At 38.1% G+C, this 20,728-nt stretch overlaps 1 protein-coding gene across 2 annotated transcripts in view; it reads left to right on the forward strand.

Annotated features, from left to right (window-relative positions):
- Positions 1-20,728, forward strand: part of EFCAB3 (EF-hand calcium binding domain 3) — a 152,759-nt gene that overhangs the window by 15,081 nt on the left and 116,950 nt on the right. The window contains exons 8-15 of one of the 2 annotated variants that reach the window (XM_060395751.1): positions 1,671-1,721; positions 2,856-2,960; positions 3,525-3,578; positions 4,909-5,013; positions 5,794-5,847; positions 6,996-7,100; positions 19,381-19,434; positions 20,103-20,207. In XM_060395751.1, coding sequence (XP_060251734.1) covers positions 1,671-1,721; positions 2,856-2,960; positions 3,525-3,578; positions 4,909-5,013; positions 5,794-5,847; positions 6,996-7,100; positions 19,381-19,434; positions 20,103-20,207 — 633 coding nt within the window. Of the gene's footprint in view, positions 1-1,670; positions 1,722-2,855; positions 2,961-3,524; positions 3,579-4,908; positions 5,014-5,793; positions 5,848-6,995; positions 7,101-15,014; positions 15,155-19,380; positions 19,435-20,102; positions 20,208-20,728 lie in introns of those variants that run through there. The other variant, XM_027974361.3, reaches the window with a different exon arrangement.

Consider the following 20,728-nt stretch of genomic DNA (forward strand, 5'->3'; position numbering starts at 1 on the left):
AAGAGTTCTCTAATGTTTTCAGGCTTTGGATTTAAGCCTCCTGCTTCTGGTTTTCAGTTTTATTTTTACAGTAGCCTCTAGACTTCTCCATTTATACAGCACCGATGATAAAACATCTAGGTTAAAGATGAAAAGTTTCTCCACATTGAGGGACATTCAGAGAGGTTCACTGAGTTACAAGGAGAAGAGAAGATGGAGGGGGTAGTTAGAGGTAACTGGAATGAGATGCGGTGAGATCAAAAGAGGAGAGAGCAAGCTAGCCAGTAGTCACTTCCTTATGTGCTCTCTATAGTCTGGACTGCTCAGAGGTATTTACAGAGTTATACGGGGCAGAGGAGAGGGAGGAAGTAGACAGAGGTGACCAGGAGGATAAGAGAGAGGAATGAGAAGGAGAGAGACAAATCCTGCCAGTAACCAGTTCCTTAGGTGTTCTCCACCATCTGGAACACCCAGAGATTCACAGAGTTGGATAGAGAAGAGATGGGGGAGAAAAGAGACAGAGGCCACCTGGTGGAGAAAAAGGAGAGTCCAGAGGAGGAGAGAGTGATCAAGCCAGTAATCTCGCTCTCAGGTAAACTTGGGTAGTGAAGTTTGGGTTTTTAAATGTACAAAATTGACAACAAAAACCTAAGAGCAAAGATTAAAAATCTGTTTTTGAAGACAATGGTCTGCTTTTCTGGTTGCCTGATGTCCTCTGCCAGCCTACAGAAGTTGTTTTGTGGAGTTTGCTCGGCGTTGAAATGTTCTTTTGAGGAATTTGTGAGGGAGAAAGTTGTCTTCCCGTCCTATTCCTCCGCCATCTTTCTTCTCTCCTCAGAATTGATGCTTTTGAACTGTGGTGCTGGAGAAGACTCTTGAGAGTCCCTTGGACTGCAAGGAGATCAAACCAGCCAATCCTAAAGGAAATCAGTCCTGAATATTCATTGGAAGGACTGATGCTGAAGCTGAAGCTCCAATACTTTGACCACTTGATGCGAAGAGCTGACTCATTGAAAAAGATCCTTATGCTAGGAAAGATTGAAGGCAGGAGAAGGGGACCACAGAGGATGAGATGGTTGGATGGCATCACTGACTTGATGAACATAAGTTTAAGCAGACTCCAGGAGATGGTGAAGGACAGTGAAGCCTGGCATGCAGTCCATGGAATCACAAAGAGTCGAACATGCCTGAACAACCGAACAACTACAAAAGTACGCAAATTAGATGAAGGAGTCAGCAAAGATTGGAAGTTTTGCTGAGTGTGGAGTTGGAAACATGAAGAAAGTGCTGTGTAAGGGTTGCATGTGGAAGTAGCTGGCTACAATATTTTAGGCAGTTTTTATTGTGTATGAATCCTGTAATATTAACAGTAAGGTGGTCAAGCATCATAGTACTCGTAGATTCTAAAGTAGAATAGACCAAGTGGAAAGTAAGTCAAGCAATGTTTTTAAAACTTCCTATCACCATTGTGTATAGAATTTAATATTTTATACTATAATTTTGTCTTCTATTCTATATATTTATCATTTATAGAGCTTAATTCTTGAATTCCATGCTCAGCTGGGGTTTATTTATGGAACAACTCAGGGTAAACTTCTGAATTTCAGTGTTTTGTTCCACAATATAGGGTCTTTGTAACATTTTCTGGGTCTAATGAAAAATCTGTGTCTTACTTGTACTTTATCCTACAGAAGAAAAGGTTAAACCAAATACTGTTATGGAAAATGTTGAGTCATTCAAAGGTGAGTGAAAGTTTATACAGAAAAATCATTATAACAATATGCTGATGCTTTTCTGTTTTGCTTTTAAATATTTTGTTCCTGTCATACTGACATTGTTAGTTCTTTTAGTATATTAATGGTATCTTTCATTCTGTAATCCACATTAGTTTGGGGTGTATACTTTTAGCACAACTGTTATTTATCATGTCTTGGTAAAATATCTTGTATTCTCTGCATTTTTTCAATAATGCATATCACTTTTCCATCGTTTGCTAAGCTAAGTCGCTTCAGTCGTGTCCAACTCTGTGTGACCCCATAGACGGCAGCCCACCAGGCCTCCACTCTGTCCCTGGGATTCTCCAGGCAAGAACACTGAAGTGGGTTGCCATTTCCTTCTCCAATGCATGAAAGTGAAAAGTGAAAGTGAAGTTGCTCAGTCGTGTTCGACTCTTAGTGACCCCAGGGACTGCAGCCTACCAGGCTCCTCCATCCATGGGATTTTCCAGGCAAGAGTACTGGAGTGGGGTGCCATTGCCTTCTCTGTTTAAACAGCCAAAAATCTATGTTATCACAATAAGTGGCAGAAAAAAAAATTAGTATACATCTTTTTATGAATAACATTACACAGGGACTTCCCTGGTGGCTCAGACAGTCAAGAATCTGCCTACAATGCAGGAGACCCAAGTTCAATTCCTGGGTCAGGAAAATCCCCTGAAGAAGGGAATGGCTACCACTCTAGTATTCTTGCCTAGAGAATTCCATGAGCAGAAGGGTCTGGTGGGCTACAGTCCCTGCTGTTGCAAATAATTGGACATGACTAAGCAGCTAACACTTTTAACTATTTTTTTTATCACATGGGCAAATTAAAAGTAATATGAACACTGTCATTACACAATTATTTCTATAGCCATTTATATTAGTTGTTTTAGGCCTCTATACAGCTACCATTTCAGTGTCGATTTATCCCATTTTTATTAGCGTATTCAAAACCTTTTCTCTCTAGAATTAAGATTGAGTTCTATCTGATATTTCCTTAGTCTTAGCACTGGCCAACCCTGTTCTTAATCCTGCAGTTAAACTTAGATGATGTTCATAATTTAGACTCATTCATCATGCTTAAGTTTTTCATCAGTCATTTTTTTCATCTTTTCCAAGGAACCAAGATTAATGCTGATGAAGTAGATGGTGTTTTGAAAAACATAGGGATAGAACTCACACCTAAGGAACGCTGGAAGCTGCTTAAAACTCTACCACTTACTTGTGAGTATTTATGATACTGTTTTTGTCCTCAGAGGAGCTTAGTGTAAGTGTATTTATTGTTGGGGTAGGTAGGAATCCTTAAACCTTTATTCAGTGTATATTTATATTCAACATGTTTAATGAGCACTTCTTAGGTTATAGGGTTAAAGACAGAAGTTCTTGCTTTCATGGAGGCTATTGTCAGAGATAGAGCTTACTCCATTGGGACTGAGCTTGAGAACATCATAAATGAATAGAGATTTTTAAATTGATTTTTTAAAATTTAATTTAGGATTTTAATCTTGAAATGTCTAATAAAAAAATAAGGGGGACAAAGAGGAAGTCAGGTTAAAAAGGGTCAAATCAGAGAGACTGAAAGTTTCAGCCTAGTAAAGAAAGTTTAGAACTTTCTCTACCCTTTAACTTTATTCTTAAAACCAAGGGAGATAAGGATGTGTGGATGGAAAATTAGATAAATCTAAAAGGCAAATCACGTAACATTATTGTCTTTATAAAATAATCTATTCTATTCTTATGAATTGCTGTATCACATTTCTATGTTAACAATAATGACTTCTCTTATAGATGACAGAAAGTACTATCAAAAACGGTTGCTACAGGGTTTAAAGACTTTCCAAGGTGAGTGTTAAGAATAATAAGTCAAGTGGAAATGAAGTTTTTGACCTTTGTATTTCCTTTTGGAAGTCCTTTTAATTACTTAATGGTAGTAATAGCTAATTTTTCTTGAGTGTAGTGCCAACCACTGTTCTAACTACTTTACATCTACTAACTCATTTAAGCCTCACAGAAATCTGTAAGTTACCTTATTTGGGGCTTCCCAGGTAGCTCAGTGGTAAAGAATCCACCAGCTCAGTGGTAAAGAGATGCAGGAAATGCACAATCCCTAGGTTGGGAAGATCCCTGCAGGTGGAAATGGCAACCCATTCCAGTATTCTTGCCTGGAGAATCCCATGGACAGAGGAGTCTGGAAGGCTACAGTCCATGGGGCTGCAAAGAGTCAGATCAAATGAGCACACACACTAGGTACTTTTCCTAAGTTAGGTACCATTTTACAGATGAGAGATGCTAACTCACTTGCCTAAGGTCACTCCATTTGAACTTGGGAGGATCATGATTTAAACCTACATTCTTAACTGCTCCCTTAACAGGGGATCTTCCCTGGTGGCTCAGATGGTAAAGCGTCTGCCTACAATGTGGGAGACCTGGGTTCGATCCCTGGGATGGGAAGATCCCCTGGAGAAGGAAATGGCAAGGCACTCCAGAACTCTTGCCTGGAAAACCCCATGGACAGAGGAGCCTGGTAGGCTACAGTTCATGAGGTTGCAAAGAGTCGGACACGACTGAGGATGGGAAGATCCTCTGGAGAAGGAAATGGCAAACCACTCCAGAACTCTTGCCTGGAAAGTGCCATGAACAGAGGAGCCTGGTAGGCTACAGTTCATGAGGTAGCAAAGAGTTGGACATGACTGAGCAACTTCACTTTCACTTTCTTAACCGCACTATTATATTGAACAGTTAGGTTATTAATCTTTTTTATTCCCCTTTATGACTTACAGTTCAAGTTTAGATAACCACTAGGTTATTTCCTGGGAGATAATTTACTATTATAATGACAAGTTTCAAACTCAGTAGCCAGAATTATGGCTAGCATTTCAGACATGTTTCTCTATTATTGATAATAAATAAATGATGACTAATAAGTCTCATTCATTTGCTTTAGATGTCTATGACAAATTTTAGCAGAATGCCTCATAACATGTAAAGGAGATGTTTTTTCTTCACAGTCCCCACCCTATCCTCTGCTACCTTGGTTTTCTATTTTCCTTGAACATCTGCACTGCAACTTTGCTTTTCTCCCTCCCATTAGGGTTTGGTGCATAACACTTAACTAAACCATTTTTATTTTAGGCATAATTTTAATCTTTTCTCATTTCATCTCTTAATCAAGGAGGACATGTTTTAGAAAATAAACTAGGAACCACTTTGACAAACCTGAACTATGACCTTGAAAATAAAGAATTAAATGATCTACGTAACTATTTGGAAATTGACAGTGAGTATTTAATTTACCACTGGTGACTCCTTTCAGACGAGCCTTTGAAGTCTTCTTTTAGCATCCCAGAGTGAGATCTGGTGAGCGAGCATCACATCCCAGAGAGCCAGGGCAGCCAGTTCAGATGGAGGGAAGCAGGAGGCCCCACAGGGCTTTCTTAAATCAGCAAGCATGTCTAAACCCCAGTATACTTGTTCAATTTCACTTAGAAAGTAAGAAATTCTTATAGAGTTATGATTTTCAAGGAGGAGAAATATGGCTTCTGATTATTATTCTCAGTATTGTCAGAGATCCAATAAGGTCATTGGTAGATTAAGATTCAACTAGGAAAAACAAAGAAACACTTCAGGAAAAAATAGCAGAAGCTACTGAAATAGATGTTGAAAAGGGTCAGAGATTGACAAAGTAAGAAGGTAAACAGGATTTGGAATTGTTTGACAGGTAATATACAAAGAGAGATGATCATATTTCCATCTAGCAAATACGAGTATCAGGTTGAAATAGTCAGTGATATCTGGTTTGAGACCAATAATATGGCAGCAGAGAGATATCTTTTAGATTAAAAAGACCATTTAGGAAAAGCATTAAAGATCTGATTTAGCATGTTAAAACACCTTCTTTAGAATTCTATAAGATAGTTGGATATAAGAAAAACATTTAAAAATCAACACAATTTTTCTATGTAAATAATGACAACTTAGAAAATTTCATGGAAAAAGTGATCCTAATCCTAATAGCAATAAATATTTTGTCTGTATCTGATTATCCTTTGTATTTCAGATAATGGAAAAGTTCCTCTGAACTCCTTGATAAACATAGCAAGTTTATTTTCTGGTGAGTGAGAAGTGATGATGAAAAGATATAAAATCAAGATATTTTGCCATATGTACATATTATATTTTAATTATATATTCCAATATTCTGAACATTCAGAAAACTAAGATCATGGCATCCGGTCCCATCACTTCATGGCAAATAGATGGGGAAATAGTGAAAACAGTAGCTGACTTTATTTTTCTGGGCTCCAAAATCACTGTAGATGGTAACTGCAGCCAAGAAATTAAAAGATGCTTACTCCTTGGTAGGAAAGTTATGATCAACCTAGACAGCATATTAAAAAGCAGAGACATTACTTTGCCAACAAAGGTCCATCTAGTCAAGGCTATGGTGTTTCCAGTGGTCACGTATGGATATGAGAGTTGGACTATAAAGAAAGCCGAGCACCGAAGAATTGATGGTTTTGGACTGTGGTGTTGGAGAAGACTCTTGAGAGTCCCTTGGACTACAAGGAGATCCAACCAGTCCATCCTAAAGGAGATCAGTCCTGGGTGTTCATTGGAAAGACTGATGCTGAAGCTGAAACTCCAATACTTTGGCTACCTGATGTGAAGAGCTGACTCATTTGGAAAGACCCAGATGCTGGGAAAGATTGAGGGCAGGAGAAGGGGACAACAGAGGATGAGATGATCGGATGGTATCACCAACACAATGGATATGGGTTTGGGTGGACTCCAGGAGTTGGTGATGGACAGGGAGGCCTGGTGTGCTGTGGTTCATGGGGTCGCAAAGAGTCGGACACGACTGAGTGACTTGAGCTGAACTGAACTGAATATTCTGAAATTACACACATCTCATTTTACCAATATATTGATGTTTGTTTTCAAGTATATACATATTTTTTATTATCTACAGTTTTAGAAGTATCATTTTTTAAAAAGAAATCTATTTTATTATAAGCTGGCTGGCTTGTCCTCATTGTTTTAAGAGCACTAATTGAAGCATTCTTTTGGCAAGGCTTAGAGGAAACATCTAGTTTAATTCCTTCTTGTGATGCTCTGCAGTTACAAAAGCTTCATTGTATCCTTTCTCCTCTGCAGTTACATCTGTAGCAAGTTAAGATACTGTTGTTTTATTATAATTTTTTAATTTAGAATTGTTATATATGAAAATGTTCACTTACCATGTCTCCCATCTTTTTAAAGGTGATAAGATTAATGCCAAGGATACACAACTTTATCTGGAAAATATAGGTATTGAATTAACAAAGAGCGAAAGTCAGGAGCTATTGGACACACTGCCATTGGATGGTAAGCATTTCAGACATTGCAGTGAATTTTGGAGAATCATAGAGTTATGCATTATGTGCATTAAATTCTAGAAGTATAATTGTTTAACATCATATTAAAAGTTAAGAGGTGACATCAGCAGTGTGGCATGTAAATCATTCCTCCTTTTTATCTCCCCTTTTTAATCAATGAATTAGACATCCATGCATGAACCATAATGCCTTTGTGGGCATTTTGGCACCTAGCACATTACTCCCAAGGACCCTGGAAGAGTCTTGCCCATTGGACAATCTCTGTCTGGGCCGTAGAACCAACAGAAACAGCAAAACTGCCTAGACCCCTCTTACCACTGTCAAAATTGGGCAAAAGTCGGGTGATTGTTGAGCCACACAAGCACACATACAGGAGCATACTTGCAGAAGTCTAGCCTTCCAGAAGGGAAACCCTAGCACATCACTGGATAGAACAACAACAACAAAAAAAAAAAAAACATACAGATGGCTAACAAACACATGAAAAGATGCTCAACATCACTCATTATCAGAGAAATGCAAATCAAAACCACAGTAAGGTACCATTTCACGCCAGTCAGAATGGCCATGATCCAAAAGCCTATAAGCAATAAATGCTGGAGAGGGTATGGAGAAAAGGGAACCCTCTTAACTGCTGGTGGGAATGCAAACTAGTATAGCCACTATGGAGAACAGTGTGGAGATTCCTTAAAAAACTGGAAATAGAACTGCCTTATGACCCAGCAATCCCACTGCTGGGCATATACACCGAGGAAACCAGAATTGAAAGAGACACGTGTACCCCAATGTTCATCACAGCACTGTTTATAATAGCCAGGACATGGAAGCAAGGTAGATGTCCATCAGCAGATGAATGGATAAGAAAGCTGTGGTACATAGGCACAATGGAGTATTACTCAGCCATTAAAAAGAATACATTTGAATCAGTTCTAATGAGGTGGATGAAACTGGAGCCGATTATACAGAGTGAAGGAAGCCAGGAAGAAAAACACCAATACAGTATACTAACGCATATATATGGAATTTAGAAAGATGGTAACGATAACACTGCATGTGAGACAGCAAAAGAGACACAGATGTATCGAACAGTCTTTTGGACTCTGTGGGAGAGGGAGAGGGTGGGATGATTTGGGAGAATGGCACTGAAACATGTATAATATCATATAAGAAACAGATCGCCAGTCCAGGTTCAATGCATGATACTGGATGCTTGGGGCTGGTGCACTGGGATGACCCAGAGGGGTGGTAGAGAGAGGGAAGTGGGAGAGGGGTTCAGGTTGGGAAACACGTGTATACCTGTGGCGGATTCATGTTGATGTATCGCAAAAACAATACAATATTGTAATGTAATTAACCTCCAATTAAAATAAATAAATTTATATTAAAAAAAAAAGGTTTGTGTGGGTACCTGGCTACTCCAGCAAGGCAGGACCACCAGAGAAATCCACTATTCCCCACTAGACTCACTAGTACTAAGCAGGAGCTCTGTGACTCTGGGGGAGATTATTGGGGAAAAGGCAAAAAAGAATTTCAAAAATTAAAAGAATTAAGCTCAGGAGGAAGTCTACCCATGAGCCTCTGGGAGTACCACACCCAGGGATCTCTCTACGGGGTTCTCAAGCATCCCCAAGGTCTAAGTACTAAAGCCTCTCCCTGCTGTGATTTATGTCTGAGAGTGTTTTGCCTATGTTCTCCTCTAGGAGTTTTATAGTTTCTGATCTTACATTTAGATCTTTAATCCATTTTGAGTTTATTTTTGTGTGTGGTGTTAGGAAGTGATCTAGTTTCATTCTTTTACAAGTGGTTGACCAGTTTTCCCAGCACCACTTGTTAAAGAGATTGTCTTTACTCCATTGTATATTCTTGCCTCCTTTGTCAAAGATAAGGTGCCCATATGTGTGTGGATTTATCTCTGGGCTTTCTATTTTGTTCCATTGATCTATATGTCTGTCTTTGTGCCAGTATCATACTATCTTGATGACTGTGGCTTTGTAGTAGAGCCTGAAGTCAGGCAAGTTGATTCCTCCAGTTCCATTCTTCTTTCTCAAGATTGCTTTGGCAATTCGAGGTTTTTGTATTTCCATACAAATCTTGAAATTATTTGTTCTAGTTCTGTGAAAAATGTGGCTGGTAGCTTGATAGCAGGATCCTCTATGATCCACCTCCCAGAATTCTGGAAATAAAAGCAAAAATAAACAAATGGGATCTAATTAAAATTAAAAGCTTCTGCACAACAAAGGAAAATATAAGCAAGGTGAAAAGACAGCCTTCTGAATGGGAGAAAATAATAGCAAATGAAGCAACTGACAAACAACTAATCTCAAAAATGTACAAGCAACTTATGCAGCTCAATTCCAGAAAAATAAACGACCCAATCAAAAAATGGGCCAAAGAACTAAATAGACATTTCTCCAAAGAAGACATGCGGATGGCTAACAAACACATGAAAAGATGCTCAACATCACTCATTATTAGAGAAATGCAAAACCACAATGAGGTACCACTTCACACCAGTCAGAATGGCTGCGATCCAAAAATCTGCAAGCAATAAATGCTGGAGAGGGTGTGGAGAAAAGGGAACCCTCCTACACTGTTGGTGGGAATGCAAACTAGTACAGCCACTATGGAGAACAGTGTGGAGATTCCTTAAAAAATTGCAAATAGAACTACCTTATGACCCAGCAATCCCACTTCTGGGCATACACACTGAGGAAACCAGAATTGAACGAGACACATGTACCCCAATGTTCATCGCAGCACTGTTTATAATAGCCAGGACATGGAAACAACCTAGATGTCCATCAGCAGATGAATGGATAAGAAAGCTGTGGTACATACACACAATGGAGTATTACTCACCGTTAAAAAGAATTCATTTGAATCAGTTCTGATGAGATGGATGAAACTGGAGCCGATTATACAGAGTGAAGTAAGCCAGAAAGAAAAACACCAATACAGTATACTAACACATATATATGGAATTTAGGAAGATGGCAATGATGACCCTGTATGCAAGACAGGGAAAGAGACACATGTGTATAACGGACTTTTGGACTCAGAGGGAGAGGGAGAGGGTGGTATGATTTGGGAGAATGACATTCTAACATGTATACTATCATGTAAGAATTGAATCGCCAGTCTATGTCTGACGCAGGATGCAGCATGCTTGGGGCTGGTGTATGGGGATGACCCAGAGAGATGTTATGGGGAGGGAGGTGGGAGGGGGGTTCATGTTTGGGAACGAATGTAAGAATTAAAGATTTTAAAATTTAAAAAATAAAAAACTAAAAAAAAAAAAAAAGGAAGAAAATAAATAAATAAATAAATAAAGCCTCTCCCTACCCGCAGTCTGCTGCCGGCTTCTAGTGCAGTGAAGGAAGGCTGTCCCCAGTGCGACCGGGAACCACAGCTTGTGAGCAAGGGAGAAACCACAAGAGCTATAGCGCCACCTCCTGGGAAACAAAAGATTTACAGTAGCATGCCGGGTGAATTTTCAGTTCAGTTGAATTCAGTCCCTCAGTCGTGTCCGACTCTTTGCGACCCCATGAATCAATCACAGCGCGCCAGGCCTCCCTGTCCATCACCAACTCCCAGAGTTCACTCAAACTCATGTCCATCGAGTCGGTGATGCCTTCCAGCCATCTCATCCTCTATCGTCCATTTCTCCTCCTGCCCACAATCCCTCCCAGCATCAGAATCTTTTCCAGCGAGTCAACTCTTCGCATAAGGTGGCCAAAGTATTGGAGTTTCAGTTTCACCATCAGTCCTTCCAATGAACACCCAGGACTGATCTCCTTTAAAATGGACTGGCTGGATCTCCTTGCAGTCCAAGGGATTCTCAAGAGTCTTCTCCAACACCACAGTTCAAAAGCATCAATTCTTCAGCGCTCAGCTTTCTTCATAGTCCAACTCTCGAGACATCCATACGTGACCACTGGAAAAACCATAGCCTTGACTAGACGGATCTTTGTTGGCAAAGTAATGTCTCTGCTTTTCAATATGCTGTCTAGGTTGGTCATAACTTCCTTCCAAGGAATAAGCGTCTTTAAATTTCACAGCTGCAGTCACCATCTGCAGTGATTTTGGAGCCCCCAAAAATAAAGTCTGACACTGTTTCCACTGTTTCCCCATCTATTTGCCATGAAGTGATGGGACCAGATGCCATGATCTTAGTTTTCTGAATGTTGACCTTTAAGCCAACCTTTTCACTCTTCTCTTTCACTTTCATCAAGAGGCTCTTTAGTTCTTCTTCACTTTCTGCCATAAGGGTGATGTCATCTGCCTATCTGAGGTTATTGATATTTCTCCCGGCAATCTTGATTCCAGCTTGTGCTTCTTCCAGCCCAGCGTTTCTCATGATGTACTCTGCATAGAAGTTAAATAAGCAGGGTGACAATATACAGCCTTGACGTACTCCTTTTCCTATTTGGAACCAGTCTGTTGTTCCATTTCCAGCCATAACTGGTGCTCCCTGACCTGCATATAGATTTCTCAAGAGGCAGGTCAGGTGGTCTGGTATGCCCATATCTTTCAGAATTTTCCACAGTTTATTGTGATTCACACAGTCAAAGGCTTTGGCATAGTCAATAAAGCAGAAATAGATGTTTTTCTGGAACTCTCTTGCTTTTTCCATGATCCAGCAGATGTTGGCAGTTTGATCTCTGGTTCCTCTTCCTTTTCTAAAACCAGCTTGAACATCAGGGAGTTCATGGTTCATGTATTGCTGAAGCCTGGCTTGGAGAATTTTGAGCATTACTTTACTAGCATGTGAGATGAGTGCAATTGTGCAGTAGTTTGAGCATTCTTTGGCATTGCCTTTCTTTGGGATTGGAATGAAAACGGACCTTTTCTAGTCCTGTGGCCACTGCTGAGTTTTCCAAATTTGCTGACATACTGAGTGCAGCACTTTCACAGCAACCTCTTTCAGGATTTGAAACAGCTCAACTGGAATTCCATCACCTCCACTAGCTTTGTTTTAGTGATGCTTTCTAAGGCCTACTTGACTTCACATTCCAGGATGTCTGGCTCTAGGTGAGTGATCACACCATCGTGATTATCTGGGTCGTGAAGCTCTTTTTTGTACAGTTCTTCTGTGTATTCTTGCCAAAATTTGGCCACAAGAGGGAAGCCTGCATACCTTCACAAAGACAATGGGAAAACTCAGATAGTAATACCATACAACATAATACCCCATCTGAAGGTAACAAGAAAAGTTAAGGCGATATCTTCTGCTTCAAATTCAAAGGCAGCAACACGTAACTAAAAGGATAATGAAAAACCAAGGGAATATAGCTTTACAAAGAAAAATGGTAATTCTCAAGCAGCCAAGCTCAAAACCATGAATATTGCAATCTAATTGATTTTTTAAAATTCAAAATAGTTATTTTGAAGAAATTCATACCAAAAAACTCAGGAAGAAAATTCAATGACATCAGCAATCAAATATATGAACAAAATAAGCTCTTTACCAAGAATCAATTATAAAAAAGAACCAAAGAAATTCTGGAGCTGAAGAATTCTGTGAATGAGATGAAGAAAGCAGTAGAAAGCATCAGTTGCATGGCAGACCAGATGGGGAAAAGGTAAAAATGACTTGAAGGACAGGAATTTCGAAATAACAGAGAAGAGAAGACAGAACAAAGACTTTAAAAAGCAAAGAAAGCCTATGTGAGCTATGGAATTCCATCAAAAGACAAATATTAGAATAATCAGGATTCCAGAAGGAGGGGAAAAAAGGAGATTTCTTTTTTAAAGAATTTCTTTAAAATTTCTTTAAAGAAATAATAGCTGAGAATCTTCCTAAACCTGGAGAAAGACTTGCACATACAAGTCCACAAAGCTAATAGATCACCCTATCATCTCACTGCAGAGAGACTTTCTCCAAGCCACATATTGAAACTATCAGAAATAATGATATTAACTAGACTTATTGTGATGATCTTTTCACAATAGAGTTTACTCTTGAACAATATGAGGGTTATGGGCCCCAACTCTCCATGCAGTTGAAAATCTGTGTATAATTTATAATTAGCCCCCCATATATGCAGGGGACTCAATCAACCATGGATCATGTAGTTCTGTAATATTTCCTATTGAAAAAAATCCACATGCAGTATCTTTTGATATTTATTTATAAGAAATCCACAGTGATAAGAGAACAGACTCTGAATGATTTCAATATCTGTAGACCATGAAATTTTTGCACCTTGTTTTAGATCCCTGAATATGTTCCAACGTATCCTGGTTTTATAGCCTATGGGAACTTGAATAGAATTCATATCCTGCTATTGTGTGAAAATTGTGTAAATCTTAATTATGTTGAACTGGCTCATAGTGTTTTTTAGATCTACTGTATCCTATTTTTCTGTCTATTCATTCTATTAATTTTTGAGAGTTTGATATTGAAACTCCAACTAAAAATCCAAATTTATCTACTTAAAAAATAATTGTAATATGTAGTGGAGCTGTATGTAGCTTTGTTCTGTATTTCTCAAGTCTCCTATAAATGTGTTATCATACTTTCACAATTTAAAAAATGAAGAAGAAATAAATCCACACTTAAGTGCATCTGTGCAGTTCAGGTGCTTCTCAGATAGCTCAGTGGTAAAGAATCCACCTGCCTATGCAGGAGACGTAAGAAATGTGGGTTCAGTCCTTGAGTGGGGAAGATCCCCTGGAGAAGGAAATGGCAACCCACTCTGGTATTCTTGCCTGGACAAGAGGACATGGACAGAGGAGCCTGACAGGCTACAGTCCATGGGGTCGCAAAGAGTCAGACACGACTGAGCAGCTGAGCTTGCACACATGTGCAGTTCAAACCTATGTTGTTCAATGGTCAGCTGTATATACAAATATCAAATTAGGTTGTACACATAAAAGTAATATAAATTTCTGTCAATTATATCTCAGTTTTTTTAATGATAAAGAAAAAATCTTAAAGGCAGCCGGTAAAAACAGAAAAGGCCCCCCCCCCCGCCCCGCCCCGCCAAATTAGGCTGTCAATGGATTTCACAGCAGAAACTACTGCCAAGAGAGGGTAGAATGACATATGCAAAGTGTTGAAAGAGAAAATTTTTCAGCCAAGGGTACTTTATCTGGTAAAGTTATCCTTCACATACAAAGGAGGAATAAAGGCTTTCCTGGACAAACTAAAGCTGAGAGAGTCCATCACCACTAAACCTGCCTCGCAAGGAATGCTAACAAGAGTTCTTCAAGCTGAAAGGAAAACATGCTACTCAGTGACATGAAAACACACAAATGTACACAACACACTAAGGTGAAAAATATACAGTCAGACTTAGAAAACCAGTGCTTCAAAATAGCATGGTGTGTTAAGCACTGAACTATAGTAACCAAGTTAAAAGAAAGCATAGTAAACAATAACTATACTGTGCTTGTGCTTATGTTGCTCAGTTGTGTCCAACTCTTTGCAACCCCATGAACTGTAGCCCACCAGGCTCCTCTGTCCATGGGGATTCTCCAGGCAAGAATACTGGAGTGGGTTGCCATATCCTCCCCCAGGGGATCCTCCCAACCCAGGGATGGAAGCCAGGTCTTCCACATTGCAGGCAGATTCTTTACCATCTGAGCCATCAAGGAAGCCTCCGAAAAATAACTATAGCTACTATAAATTGTTAACAAATATACATATTTTAAAGGAGGTAGATTATGACATTAATAATGTAAAAGAGAGAATGAAATGTAAAAGATTGCAGTCTTTGCAGGCAATCAGAGGTAAGTTGCTGAGAGTCAAAAATGAACTGTTATCTATAAGATGTTTTATGGAAGTCTCATGGTATGGATGGAGGAGTCTGGTGGGCTGCAGTCCATGGGGTCACTAGGAGTCGGTCAGACACGACTGAGTGACTTCACTTTCACTTTTCACTTTCATGCATTGGAGAAGGAAATGGCAACCCACTCCAGTGTTCTTGCCTGGAGAATCCCAGGGACCGGGGAGCCTGGTGGGCTGCCGTGTATGGGGTCACACAGAGTCGGACACGACTGAAGCGACGCAGCAGCAGCAGCAGCGGCAGCAGCAGCATGGTAACCACAAAGCAAAAACCTAGAGTAGATCCATGAAAGACAGTCAAAGGGGAAACAGAGCATATCACTACAGAAAATAACCTATTTTAAAAGGTAGGCAGAAACAGAGGGGGGAAAATGGACTGCAAAATACCCAGAAAACAAATGAATAAGATGGCATTAGTAAATCCTTACATATCAGCAATTACTCTAAATGTAAATGGATTGAATTCACCGTTAAGAGGCAAAGTGTAGCTGAATGGATTAAAAACAAGATCCAACTATTTGCTGCCTACAAGAGACTCACTTCAGCTTTAAGGACACACATAGACTCAAAGTAAAGAAATGTAAAAAGATATTCCATGCAAACAGAAACCAAAAGAAAGTGGAGGTAGTCATACTTGTATCAAACAAAATAAACTTTAAGCCAAAAGTCATAACAAGAGACAAAGGAAGTCATGATGCATAATTGAGGTAAATTCATTAAGAAGATATAACAATCAGAAATATGTATACATCCAGCATCAGAGCATTGAAATATATTAACCAAATACCAAGAGATCTGAAAAGAGAAACAATCAGTAATACTACTAACATATTATGGGACTTGAATGCCTTACTTTAAACAATGGGTAGATATCCAGAGTGATAATCATCTAGAGTGAAAACCAAAAAGGAGACAATGGATTTGAACCATACTTTAGACCAAATGGGCCTAACAGACATCTATGGAACATTCTATCAAACAGCAGAATACACATTCTTCTTAAGTACATATGGAACATTCTCAAGGTTAAATCATATGATTGAACACAATTCTTAAAATTTAAGATGATTTTGATTATAGCAAATGCAGTGTATAAACACTATGATAGGAAACTAAAAAGCAACAACATGAGGAGGTAGAAAATCTACAAATATGTGGAAACTAAACAACATATTCTTGGGTCAAAGAAGAAATCAAAAGGGAAATCAAAGAATATATTGAAATAAATGAAAATGGAAACACTACATACTAAAACCTTTGGTTAGGGAATTTTAGAGTGACAGACACATGTAATAAGAAATTATAAAGATCACAAATAAACAACCTAGATTTATGCCTCAAGAAACTAGGGGAAAGATAACAAGCCCAAAATTAACAAAAGGGAGAAAATAAGAGAGATCACAGTAAAAAACTGAAATGGAGACCATAAAAACAATAAAAAATATTAATGAAACTGAGTTGGATTTTCAAAAGATAAAAATCAGTAAAACTTTAGCAAATCTAAGAAAAATTGAAAAACATCTCATAAAAAGGAAATGAAAAAGAAATTACAGCTGACACTACAGAAATACATAGGATCATGAGAAACTACCAGAAGCAAATTATGTGCAACAAATTAGATACCCTAGAAGAAATGGATAACTTCTTAGACTCATACAACTTACCAAGACTGAATCAAGAAGAAATATTGACTAGAAAATCCAGACAGACTAATAACAAGTAAACCTATTGAATCAATAGTGAGAAAACTTTTCAAAAAAGTAAACCACAAGACCAGATGGCTTCACTAGCAAATTCTGCGAAATGTTTAAATAAGAATTAACACCAATCCTTCTCAAATGCTGCCTGAAAAATTGAAGAGGAAGGAAGAAAAAAAGTCATCCTACAAGGCCAGCATCATGATAGCAAAGCCATATAAAGACATTACAGTAAAATAAAACTATAGGCCAATATCCCTGATGAATATGCTAGAGCAATCAGGTGAGACAAGGAAATAAAAGGCATCCAAATAAGATAAAAATAAAATGTTATTTATAGGTATATGACATATACCTATAGGTATATTTTATACACACACACACACACACACACACATACATACAGTTGACCCTTGAGCAACATGGCAGTTAGGAACACCAACCCTCCCTGCAGTTGAAAAAACTAATTTTGCTGGTGGTCATCTAAATCCACAGTTCCAAACCCCAGTTTTAACGAACCATGGATCATGTAGTATTGTAGTAGATGTGTGTTGTTTTATTGTTGTTCGGTCACTAAGTCATGTCTGAATCTTTGTGACCCCCATAGACTTTAGCCCACCAGGCTCCTCTGTCCATGGGATTTCCCAGGCAAGAATGCTGGAGAAGAATACCTGGAGACAATCCTTCTCCATGGGATCTTCCTGACGCAGGGACTGAACCCATGTCTCCTGCATTGACAAGCAGATTCTTTACACTGAGCCAGTAGGGAAGCACTAGTTTAAAAGAAGAAAAATTCACATGTAAGTGGGCCTATGCAGTTCAAAGTTGTATTTTTCAAGGATCCAGTGTATTGAAAGTCCCAACTAAATCGCAACTAAAAGACTGTTGAATTTAATCAATCAATTCAGTGATGTTGCAGGATATAAAATCAATACAAGGAAATCAATTGCACTTCTAAACACTGACGGCAAAACATCTGGAAAAGAAGTAAAGAGAACTATCCCACTCACGATAACATCAAAAACAATAAAATACTTAATAATAGATTTATCCAAGAACATGAAAATTTTGTACAATACTGCAAGACTTCATTGAAAGAAATCAAAGAAGACATAAACAAAAGGAAAGACATCCTGTGTTCATAGATTGGAAGTTAATATTGTTAAAAATTCCATGCTACTCACTTTGACTTTTCACTTTCATGCATTGGAGAAGGAACCCACTCCAGTATTCTTGCCTGGAGAATCCCATGGAGGGAGGAGCCTGGTAGGCTACAGACCATGGGGTCGCAAAGAGTCGGACATGACTGAGCAACTTCACTTTCTTTCACTTTCAATATCTAAAATACATAAACAGTTCATACAACTCAATAACAAAAAAGAAATTCAACTTAAAAGTGGGCAGAGAATCTGATTAGACATTTTTCCATAGAGGACATACAGATGGCCAACAGGTACGTGAAAAAGTGGTAATCGTCACTAATCAGGAAAATGCAAATCAAATCCACAATGACATATTACCTCACACCTATAAGAATGGCTTATATCAAAAAGACAAGAGACAACAAGTGTGTTCAAGGATGTAGAGAAAGGGAACCCCTGTATACTGTTGGTGGGATTATAAATGGATTCAGCCTCTGTGGATACCAATATGAAGTTCCTCAACAAAGTAAAAATAGAACTATCATATGATTCAGCAACCCCACTTCTGGGCATATATCCAAAGGAAATGAAAACAGGTCATCAAAGAGATATATATGCACTGCCATGCTTACTACAGCATTATTCGCAATATCTAAGATACGGAAACAACTTAAGTGGTCATCAGTAAATAAATGTATAAAGGAAATATAGTATATTATATACAGTGGAGTACTATTCAGTCACGAGTAAAGAGGAAATCTAGCCGTTTGCAACAACACAGACTCTGAAGATATTATGCTAAGTGAGATTAAGTCTGAGAAATGCAACTACTGAGAAATGCAAAAGATTTCTATGTGAAATCTTTAGAAAAACTAATTCAAAAAAAGAGCAAGTAGAATGATGGTTACCAGAGGCTGGTTGGGGGTGAAGGATGAGAGAAATATTATTTAAGGATACATACTTGAAACCAGTATATAAATCAGTCCTGGAGATCTAATACACAGTATAGTGATGATAGACAACAAAACTGTATTATAAAAAAGATCTTAATTGTTCCCAGCACAAGAAGAAATAACTATGTGAAATGACAGAGGTGTTGGCTAATGATATAATGACCCTCATATTGCAATATGAATGTATCAGATCAATTTGTTTCATGCCTTAAACTTACACAATACCCTGTTTCATTTATATCTCATTTTTTAATTAAGAGAAAAATTAATGTCAAAAGTACCTATTCTAATATATAATATTCAGTTCTTACCATTTAAATCCTTACTTGGAATGTAATGCTCTTTTGTGGGGTACTGCTGTTACGGAAAAATAGCTTTAAGTGTTAGAACCAACATCTATAACAACTCTAAAACTAAAAGTAGGGAAAGGTGGTAATCAGAAGAGTTGAGGAAAGGAAGGAAGGTACACTGTAGAAAAAAAAAAAAGAAAAAAATCTGTTTACATGTTCGAGTTTCACTAAAAGTACATCAGATGCCAGAGAATGTATAGTTAACCTTGAGAATCTTATGCATTTCTTTGTTTCCTTCTTGGGATTTTAACTAATTAAAAATTTATAAAAATTTACAAACAAGTAGTACTTTCTGAGTTGCCACTTATTTATGAACTAAATTGACTCTTATCTTACAGAAAATCAAATGGTGTATAAAAACAGGTTGATGGACGGAGTAAAGAAATACAGAGGTGAGTGAGAAGACTGCCAAGAAAGAGAAAATAGATCTTCAAGCTTTTGCATTTACTTTTCTACAATCTCTTTTTTCTCACTGATTGGCTTGCTAATTGTATTAGTCTAGTTTTTTTAAAGAGCTGACATTCTTAGTTGTACACAATCTAAAGAAATAGCTACATTATTTTGTCAGTGTGGCAAATTTTGAATTTTACTAAATGGTAATAATATGTGCATTGTCTCTGCTATAATTTGTTAGTCTTTTTTTCTTAATTTTACTTTACAATACTGTATTGGTTTTGCCATACATTAACATGAATCCGCCATGGGTGTACATGAGTTCCCAATCCTGAACCCCCCTCCCACCTCCCTCCCCATACCACTGCTGGGCATACACACCGAGGAAACCAGAATTGAAAGAGACACGTGTACCCCAATTTATTAGTCTTAATACTCATCTCTTCCTTCTAGGTAAATTCACCTTGTAAATTGCTGTAACAGTGTTTCCTGGAATACTGAAAAGAACTTTTCTATTTCTAATTCCTCAACTAATTCTTTTTAATTGCTTCAAGAGTTTTGTGGTGTCGTTACTTTTTGCTTCCATTTATGTTGATTGATTGATATGACCAGGCTTTTTTCCTCTTTAACATAATTACAAATTTCTTTTATCCCTTTTTTTCATAAGGAGGAAAGGTTAATATCAACAAAATAGATGATGCTCTTAAGAACATGGGATTCCTACTTGATGAGGAAGACACTGAGGAACTATGTAGTCACCTGCCAATTGATGGTAAGCACTTCAAGTACCCAGTGCCCTGTAAAAAAATTTTTTTATTTATCTGTAGAAATATCTGAAGTATACTTGTTAATTTCTTAGAAAAAGCCAGAAGCCTATAGAGAGCAAATCCTAAAAAACAGAGAAACTGGTTTTTTTAAAACAGAGTTTTAAAAAAAAGTTTATTTATTTGGCTGTGCTGGGTCTTAGTTGTAGCAGGCAGGATCTTTAGTTGTGGCATGCAGGATCTAGTCTTGACCAGGAATGGAACCTTGGACCCCCTGCATTGGGAGCTCAGAGTCTCAGTCATTAGACCACCAGGAAGTCCCAGCAGTGCTGTTTTTAAAACAAGAAACTAATCATGTTGTTTCTCCTGCCTAAATTTCTCCAGGAAATGTCTTTCAACTGTAAGATAAATAAGATCAACGGATCTAATGTAAAACATGGTAACTGTAGTTGATAACAGAGTGTTGCTTAATTGAAATTTGCTAAGATAATTAAATGTTCTTACCAAAAACATATAGATAGATAGATAG

The sequence above is a fragment of the Ovis aries genome, chromosome 11 (genome assembly GCF_016772045.2).
Source record: "Ovis aries strain OAR_USU_Benz2616 breed Rambouillet chromosome 11, ARS-UI_Ramb_v3.0, whole genome shotgun sequence".
Classification (NCBI taxonomy): Eukaryota; Metazoa; Chordata; class Mammalia; order Artiodactyla; family Bovidae; genus Ovis; species Ovis aries.